The sequence below is a fragment of the Scophthalmus maximus genome, chromosome 15 (assembly GCF_022379125.1).
Source record: "Scophthalmus maximus strain ysfricsl-2021 chromosome 15, ASM2237912v1, whole genome shotgun sequence".
Taxonomy (NCBI): domain Eukaryota; kingdom Metazoa; phylum Chordata; class Actinopteri; order Pleuronectiformes; family Scophthalmidae; genus Scophthalmus; species Scophthalmus maximus.
The window spans coordinates 21,848,780-21,858,699 of record NC_061529.1 but is presented as its reverse complement, the minus strand read 5'-3'; the positions used below and the strand labels follow the sequence as shown (position 1 = coordinate 21,858,699).

At 43.6% G+C, this 9,920-nt stretch overlaps 1 protein-coding gene across 1 annotated transcript in view; it reads right to left on the bottom strand.

Moving 5' to 3' along the window:
• Positions 1-4,737: 4,737 nt before the first annotated feature.
• setd3 (SET domain containing 3, actin histidine methyltransferase) overlaps positions 4,738-9,920 on the bottom strand; it is a 22,777-nt gene continuing 17,594 nt past the window's right edge. Inside the window, exons 12-13 of the mRNA XM_035610071.2 lie at positions 8,396-8,556; positions 4,738-8,171 (exon numbers count right to left, since the gene is read on the bottom strand). Coding sequence (XP_035465964.1) covers positions 7,689-8,171; positions 8,396-8,556 — 644 coding nt within the window. The 3' untranslated portion in view covers positions 4,738-7,688. The remainder of the gene's footprint in view (positions 8,172-8,395; positions 8,557-9,920) is intronic.

Sequence of the window (9,920 nt, the reverse complement as noted above, 5' to 3'; positions counted from 1 at the left end):
TAGTTGTGTGTATGTGTTCAAATTAGTGATTAAATATGTGTATGAAATACATCAATCATGTATGTTTATGAATCCCCACATAAAAAGTGATAGTTTTTATTTATTTACTGTTGAAGTGCATTTAAAAATAATAGTCTGAACAGCCAGTACCTCACATCTGTAATTATTCATTGTTCATTGACCTGCTACACGGAATGATTGGCTGGTCCAGATAAAAAAAGTCCAGGGCCATTTTTTACTTCCAGCTCGTCCCTCACTGCTGCTGTCCTTTCCTTGACTTGAAAGGACCAATTGAGACCATAAACACCTGAGGACAATGTTAACTGACATAATACGTCAAACAGAGTTGAGAGATTACAGGTGTCAGGCACTCGCGCATTGGCTTCATTTTCTGGAACCAGAGTCGACGTCCATTTTTATGCACAGTCTATGTTCAATACCACTGCTCTAACACACACACACACACACACAAACACACACACACACACACACACACACACACACACACACACCAATTTGGGCTTCAGTATCTTGCCCCAGTAGGACACAGACACTTTATTTACTCCGTCTCTTCTCTGCCATTCATCCTTTGTCCCGTCAATCCTCATTTCCTCCATGATGAAGACCTCTCATGCCAGGCCAGAGAGTCCTTCATCCTTCTCCCATCCAGCTCTTGAATAATAGATGGAGGCCTCCATTATGAGCAGCCCAGAGTCCTGAATCATATTCCGTCATGCTCCGGGGAGCAGGGGATGTCCCGCGGACGGCCCGGAACATTTCTGCAGAGAAGTCGAGTTGACGGGCTAATTTATGTGGTTATTTTGAGAAAGTTGGCCTCGTACATTTTTAAGTCTATCCCGTGAGCCCAGCTTGAGAAACCTTTTATTGGAGCTATTTATTTTTTATCCTGGTTTCTTTTGTTGAAAGTTTTTGGACGTCTCATAAGTGAGAGTACATTTGTGAATGTTGGGTCTAAGAAGAGGGCAGCCAGCTGTTAGCTGAAAGGCTCAATGTGGTTGAAGCTAACTGTGGCACTGGTCTTACAGACATGCACAGATGTTGAGAAAAGAAAGAGCTAAGCACAGCTGTATTGGATGTGCCCTCCACATCAGTAGAGTTGTTCAGTAGGGCCGGACACCAAGGAGGTTTTGAGGACATCAGGCTTTCTGATGCAAGAATGTAGCATTGACTGTTAACCTCTATGCTAACACGTGGTATTAATCATCATACAGGTGCTAATGTTAAAACATCAGATTTATGTGGTGTTTTCTTATAATATTGCCTAAAGGAAGCATATATAGAGTGAAAAGTATCGGTCCCAGTACAGAACCTTGTGGTACTCCATGTCTCACTTTTGTATGAATGGAAGATTTGTTATTAACGTTAACAAACTGAAATCTATCAGATAAGTAGGACTTAAACCATTCTAGTGCTGTTCCTTTAATCCCAATGTGTTCTAGTCTCTGTAACAGAATTTTGTGATCGATGGTATCAAATGCAGCACTAAGATCTAAAAGGACGAGAATAGAAACATATCCACTGTCTGAGGCCATGAGAAGGTCGTTGGTAACCTTCAGTAGTGCTGTTTCTGTACTATGATGTTTTCTAAAACCTGACTGAAAGTCTTCAAGCAGACTATTCCTGTGTAAATAGTCACATAACTGGTTAGCAGCAGTTTGATATGGGTCTATAGTTAGCTAGGATATCTGGGTCTAGTCGGCTTTTTGAGCAGAGGTTTAACTACTGCCACCTTGAAGGCCTTCGGTACATAGCCTGTTAATAGAGATAAATTGATGTGATCTAATATGGAACTGTTGATTGGATGAAGTGACCAGTGAAGTCAGCTCAGATGGTAAGTGGAGTTGGAGTTGGAAAGTCATTCGCAAAGGTTCATGGGACGAGTAGTTCCTTTGCTCTTAAACTGATAATGTACACAGTCTGGTAACTTTGTATTAATTTCTCTTTTCCAATTTTTCTTTTTCTCTGAATCAAATGTTTCATGTAATGATTTGTCTCGTAGTTTATTGGCTTGGTTCCAGACTTAAAGCTCTTAACATAAGGATTTTATGAAACATCAACAGAGTAAATTAATGGGAAATTCACTTCAAAAATTCAAAAAGTGGCCAGTCACTGTTGAGCTCTATGGGTTTGGTTCAAACCTACAACAGTTTAGCCTCTCAGGGTCAGAGTCCCAGTCAGGCCTCAACATGTGGACACAGGTGCAGTGGTACATGAATTGGAGGGAGGGAAATAATGATTCAGCAGGGCCACAGGCTGATCGCCTCCATGCCACACAGCACCGACGAAGTATTGAGTGCATAAATGAACATACTTTTCACAAGTTGGACATTTCTGTGTTGTAAACCCTTTTTTGATTGATCTTAGGAAATATTTCAATATTTTGAGAAACTGGACTTCTGATTTTCATGAGCTATAAGCGGTACTATATTAATAAAAAATTCAAACACAAGAGGCTTGAAATATTTCAATATTTGTAATGAATCTAGATATAGATATAGGAAAAGTTTCACTTTTTAAATATATTTATATAGAGAGACTTTTACAGAGACTATGTCGGTCCAAGCGGTAGCCTGCGAGTAATATGACTTCATTCTTAAAATTTAACCGTCTCATAAAATTATAGTTTTTTTTTTCAATTGCTAACGAGCATCATTCAGTACTGGAGCCACTTCTTCAAAACTCTTCATACATTCTGCATCACCAACATGCATCTGGACCAAACAATTAATCTCACCTCCAAAACTCACTCAGATCAACACAACACTTCGTACAGGGTTCAGAATGAGCTCGTTCCACCAGAGCACTGACAAGGATTCTCACTCAGAAAGAAAAAGACTGTCAGTCACAACACACTGACCTAAGAAACACTGACAACAGGGAGCAACACATGAGTCATGAACTTTGACCTTTGAAGTTTGAATGATTTTTCTCCTAAAGCAGCATTTCATGGTAGAGTAATAAAAACACATTTGACTTCATTGACTGTACCAAAGTAAATGTAAGAAGAATCAGATATTGCTTCAATACCCTTTTTTTCTCAAATATCCTTGCATATAGTAATTTACTGAAAAGAAAAGAAAGGTTGAAACAAAAAAATCCTAAAATTACAGGTCTCAAATAATGATTTTACAACATGTGTAGTGTAATCTCTGTACAGTGCAGTTCTGCTGGAGAGTAAAGTTTTGCTCTTTGTGGGAACTGTTGGGTTTTCTCTGTAATATTGTGAGGTCGTGACCTCACTATGTAAAGAGCCTTGAGATAATGTACGTTGGGATTTGGCGCTATACAAATAAAATTGAATTGAATTGGCCACAAGTTCTCATCAACATCACGGGTCTTGGTCTTCCTCTCTTTTGTCCTCATCACATCCTCCCTCTCTCCGACACTCGTCTTTTCCCCCATCCGTTCTTCTGCGCTCCATGTTTCCAAACAGAATCCCTCTGAAGCCCTTTGTCCCATTTTCTAGCCTTTCAGCTGAAGTTGCAATCAGCCGTGTTCGGAATGATTATTATTTCATTTGATTGTAAATATTCTGCTAATATCTTCTATATATTTCAATATAGTTTCTGCAGAAAGCGTGAAATGTTCCGTCATTCTGTTTTGAATGTGTATTGAACAGTTTTGAAAACAGGGTGTTAGCGTTCGAAAAATGTGCTGCACATATACAGTGTTTTGCAGTTGGTGGAGTATGAATGAGAAAAGAGTTCATGGATTTTGGAGAATGTGGTTGTTTTGTGTGAAAGCAAAAGGAAATTATTCACAGTTTGGTTCACAGAGAATCTGTTTCACTGACTGTTTTGACAATGTGACTTCAGTATGGACCAATACATGTAAACTGTCTCAACATGATCACATTTCATTGTAATATTCAGATTTTGTTTTTGTCCAAGTATTAAAACTGTTCACAAAATTGTTATTTTTTCGTCACTGTTCTAAAATCGTCAGATTTTTTCCTAACCGTGGCTGGGACCCTGGTTCATAAATAGCACACGTTCCAACAGTAGGTTAATAAATATCAGGTTCTTCTGAATCTCCAAGAGATATTTTTTCAGCAAATGCATACTGAAGCAGGTAAAGAGATAGTCGGATTAGTGTGGCGCTGTAGATTTGTTGTCCTATCAAAAACAATATGGAAACAATTTCTTGAGTTGAGGTCAGTGTGTCGGTCTCAGGGCAGTGAAGTCACAAATGTATGGATCTGTCCATCACCCTCCCCAGCATGACACCAGTAAACACTCACATGACAGTGGTGCCGTCCCGCAGTTACGGTGGCTGCCACCATTGTATATTAATATGGATTTACAATTTATAATTCATAGGGCAGGATTAGTTGGGAGTGCTGGTCCCAGGCCTGCGTTCTGCTCCCAGCACTGACACGGCGACAACTAACAATACCGGACATGCCCCGCTCTGCACTGCCCACCCCACTGCCCATTATAATAATATATTCAAGGATTTCAAGGGGTTTTATCTTAGACGCCCATGAATAATGAAGACGCCATTTCAAAATTTAATTGCCCACGAATTAAATGATTCAAGATAATGTTTCTTTTATAAATTTGTAATAAGTCCAGGGGGCAAAAGGGGGACTACTACATGAAATAACCCCCCCCCCCCCCAACAAGCAGAGGAGGAGAGGAAGAATAGACAGATGACGACGACCTTGTGGAGAGGACAGAGAAAGTTCAAGAATGACGACGACGCACACACAAGAGCTGAGAAACAAGATGAAGTTTAATCTCTTTCAGATGTCGACAGATTCAGGATCACTTTCCTTTTCAGCTCCGGTTTGTTCTGTACTGTACTATACAGTGAGAGAGACCCACGACTACTGCAGACAGCCAGACAGAGGGGTGTGGCTAAAGCTAGGATCACACACACACACACACACACACACACACACACACACACACACACACACACACACACACACACACACACACACACACACACACACACACACACACACACACACACACACACACACACACACAGTGGTACGGAAGTCTTTAGAAAAGCAGCGCAGGTCAGTAAATGTACATGGTTGCATAAAAAAATACAGATTTGTGATGGAAACGTGACAGAAGTGATACAAAACAAGAGCATCGTGTGGCCTCGGGCGAAACTGCGGTGGAGAGGGAACAACCCCTGAGCCGAACGGGTCGACACCGAGCGGCCCAGCGCACGGCAGCTGTCCGTCTGTGGGGTGGGGGTGGGGGGTCAAAGGTTAAGCGACGGATCACCTGTGGCATATCCACCTCTTCATTCATATCTCCTGCAAACAAACGACAAAAAAGCAGGCGAGAGCAGGGAGAGTTGGAGCTCTCCATTTTAATTCCACCAAAACATTCATTCGTCTTTTTTTTTTCTTTTTTGGGAAGATCTGCCAACAGGTTGTGCATTGATGTTAAAGATTTTGGCAAATATTACAATGATTTCTGTCTGAGAGTTAAATGAGTGTCTGTTGGTCTCAGAAGAAGGAAGAAGAACTCCAGGGGTGCAAAGCTCAACAAAGAAGTCTGGAGGCTGTGACTGCTTCGACAAAGACTTTTGAGTTATTATGGGTACGTGAGATTTGGGTTTTGATTTTTTTTGATTTGAATGATTCTACATTTTTTTTTAAATAAAATAAACACATGTTTTCACTTATAACTGTAAGATGAGGCAGAAATGCAAGTGGGCTGGAGTCAGCGCAGGAAGCACAGCGAGTGTGACCACAGCTCGCTCCTGATTGGCAGGTGTGTATCTTGTGTGTCCACTGTGTCGTGTGAATGAGTGGTTTCCTTGTGAACTGAGACAACGGTCCAGTTGGACGGGCACTGCACTCGTCCACAGGCGACGTGAGCTCCACCGCCGAGTGAGCGCGGTTCATTTTTAACAGTGAACCAGAATACAGACGGACAGTTCCACCTCGGAGCCACTTGAGGGTTATTATTATTATTATTATGATCCTGGTGCACGTTTGTACAGCTCAACTCGTTCCTCTCGTTGTTGTTTTGATTTTCTGATGGTGAGGAAATATTGGCAGATTTTTACAAAGCTTGTGTTTCTTTAGAATCGCTCACTGCCCCTTGGAGTCAAAACATACTGAAGGGTAAATGAGTGTCTCCTTTAATTTTCGGCCACATCTCATGGTCTTCATCGGCGCTCATCAGTTTGTTCAGTAGACGGTTTGGACCTGATCGAGCGACCTGAAGTAAATACGGAACTTCAGTCACGTGGTAATAAATGGCCGTGTGTGTGTGTGTGTGTGTGTGTGTGTGTGAATGATGGTAATCCGTTGACCTTTGGCCCTGAACGCTGAAGGGACGCGGGAGGGGTGAAAGCCGCGGAGTCGAGGGAAGGTCTGGAGAACTGTGGACATCCAATGCCAAAGACATTAGGTACCGGGTAAAGATAACGATACTTGAAGTGATCAGCCCACTTGTTATCACCTAGGTCACATGACGACACCTGAACCAACGAGCACACGTCGGAGAGCAAATGTGGCCGAAGCCTCGGAGACAAGTGTGTCGGATACGGGACGTTGTGAAAGTGAGCCACGCGCAGAGCCATCGCTGAACTGCGGCTCCGCAGGAGGGTGAGTGACGACGTTGTTGTACTACTTCATGCTAAGTGTTTCCAACAAATGGTGACGGAACACTCTAAAGTTAGATCCTAAGTACTTAGAGATAAGAATGAGTGTCAGGTTTTCGGTCAGCGCCCTCAGCGAGCACTGCGCCACACGTCAGTCCCTTTTCAGTCCCATTCACAGACTCTCATCCTGACACGAACGGACTTCATTCACAGAGATACGTTAAAAACATGAGATGAAAAGAGTTTCCTAAGAAGAGCTGCGACTACGTGGTGAAACGCAAAAAAGCATCTATTATTCTGGCCTGTCAACAGCAGGAGTACGTCTCAGACTGTAGGTGAACTGTCACCACTCAGCCTGAGAGTGACTTGAAGCAGAGAAAGGCCTGTGATGGTGTTCAATCAGCAGCACACCCCTAAATGCTCTACGGAAAGAACTAAATGAGATTGTCAACTCAAAACACACTGGACACGTGTGGCAATCAGAGAGGGTTTGGCTTTGTGGAAATAACATGAATCTTACTGATCTAAAATGCTTATCTTATCTTTTTTTTTGACCTCCGCCAAGGAGCTTCTGTTCTTAACCCCCGACTGTTTGTCAGGAGTTTTGACTTATTTATCCAACAGTCTGATAGGGCCTTTTTTGTCAGTTGACATCGCAGATTTCCAAATGAATAGTTCATGGACCCTGATGAAAAAAAAAAATCTGTCATATTGCAGGAACAGATATCTGTGAGTGGGTGCAATTTGGTGCAACTTGATATAATTTAAGGGGACTGTTGGGTCTTGGCGGAGGTATCCGTCTAGTTTTGTAATCAATCCACCTGCTGGGACCCCTCCCACCTGCCACAAACAGTTTCAATATTAACCTACATGTCAAACTTAAAACACAAACTGATCTGAATGTGAACATGTTCTGCACAGAGAGGTGAGGGACACGCGTTCAGCAGCAGCAGACGACTAAGAAAAGCCGCGCCGGACGACCACACAGTTCAGCCACGTTCTATCGTCTTCTAGGCCTCTATATTTCTGAGTCATCTGAGAGACGCAAAAATAAATAAATAGCGTGGGCTGTGGCTGTAAGTGGAATACATTTATTCACTCCTCTCTTTGGGATTCTCTTCAGTTCGGCTGGCACTTGGGTCGGCCACTTCCTGTTGGCCGTTCTGGTTTGAACTTGCACTCGAGTCCAGAGCTGGATGAACATCTTTGCTGACCTCCCGCGTCTCCTCCAGCACCGGATCTCCGTTGGCCTCCATCCTGTACACCGCCTCCTCCCCGTTCAGGAGGTGACAGTGCTCCTCCGCCGGGATCTCCTGGCCTTCCTCCACCTCCTCCAGCTTGCGCAGGATAATGGGAAGCTTCGCATCTGCATCCGTGTTCTCCAGCAAGGCAATATCGCTTTCCTCGCAGTGAAGCAGCGGTTCGCCGTCCTCCAGCTTCTTCTGGAAGTGCAGACGTTTGGCCCGCCCGTTTGACGACACCTTCTCCAGGATCTGCTTCTCAGCCAGGCGGAGCTGCACGGCCACACGAGAGTGCACGGACAGATCGGGTTTCTCCAGCATGGAGCGGTCCTCCTGGAAGAGAGCAGGCCAGGAGATAAGAGGAGAGGAAAGATGTAGAGAAGGATGACAAAATTCAATTTCACAAATTTGATTCCTTAGTTCTAGTTCTAGCAATAAGTGTCTCATACAGATTTGTTCCTTTGACGATTACAGAACCCTTAAGACCCTCGAACTGATCTGCGATCAGAAATCTGGAATAACAACCTTCAAAATGAGCCTGACTCCCGTCAACTGACCTCTGAGGAGGTCTTGTAGGTCTTGAGCAGCAGAGCGGCTCGGGTCTCCAAGAATGTCCACAGCTTGATCTCGTTCTCCCAGCTGACGGGGAACTCGCTGTTGCCCAGCGTGAAGATCTTGTTGATGGCGTGATCTCCGAGCAGATAGTCCTTCAGTTCCTCTGAAATAAGGGCCAAATGTTTGCTTCTGTTAACAAAAGGAACCAAAGCTCATGCGTTGTGTGTTTGGAACACTTTGGTTTGTGAACATTTTATCAGTCATGTGTTGTTGTAGGGGAAGTGGAGGCCACATGTGTACTGTCACAGCTGAAACCTCATGTAACAGGTGGCTGCTTTCTGGCAACAACTCTTCACTCGTTGGACGGCTCATCCGAGATGGATGATTATTCCATCATTATTTCCAGTGCAGCTGCCCTGCACACGCAACACAGGCACCGAGTCCCGAGCTTCAGTGAGAGGTTGGACTCGGAGGAAGGACAAGTGAATTGATTTGAGACGCACACATTTACCGTGATGATAGTGTGGAGGTCGTCATGGGTCCACAGTTCTGGACCTGATACCAGACATGTACATGTAAAACAAAACCAACCTGACACATAAACCCAAACACGTTTCATTTTGAGACAAAATAAACTAGATCTGAGAAAAGACAATTTGACCGGCTCCAAGATGCTATAAACACGAACAGGACCAATACATATTAACCAGAGGAGAGCTGCAATAGCTAATTGATTAGTAATCGACTAATAAATTTATTGCCACCTTTTTTTGATAACCGATTAATTGATTCCAGTAGTTTTATGAGAGAATAAGCCAAAATTCTCAGATTTCAGCTTCTTAAATGTGAATATTTTCCTCTCTTTTCTCCAACTCTGACATTTCCCCGACACATCCCTGCTGACACTGCCCCAAGAGGGAGGTCAGGAGATCAGTGATAGGCTGGGGACTGGAGAGGAGTGACCAATCAACGGAGGGGAGCATCAGTCAGTCAGATCCCCCTTCCAAAGTCTCAAAACTCGACTTGTCGTGCTCACTTGAGGGCGTGTTTGACGCTTGCGTTGTTGATCTGCTTCTCGTATCATATGCGCGCGTGGGTTGTACGAGTTTTGAAACTAAATAAACTCCATATAAAACTTATATTTTTTCAGGTGAAACAGAAGAAGGCATCAAAAAGTGTGGGACTGGGGCTAAATGTGTGATCAGTGTTTCTGCTGAGCCGGTCAGTGTGGACGGAGGATAATCTTCATCCTGCTGCCTCTCACCTCACCAACGTGGCATGGTTTAGTTACATGGGAAGATGAAAGAGTCCTAGTTGTGTGTGTGCACACTATTCCATCATGTCACATCTGTTATGACACACACACACACACACACACACACACACACACACACACACACACACACACACACACACACACACACACACACACACACACACACACACACACACACACACACACACACACACACACACACACACACACACACACACACACACACACACACACACACACACACACGCACA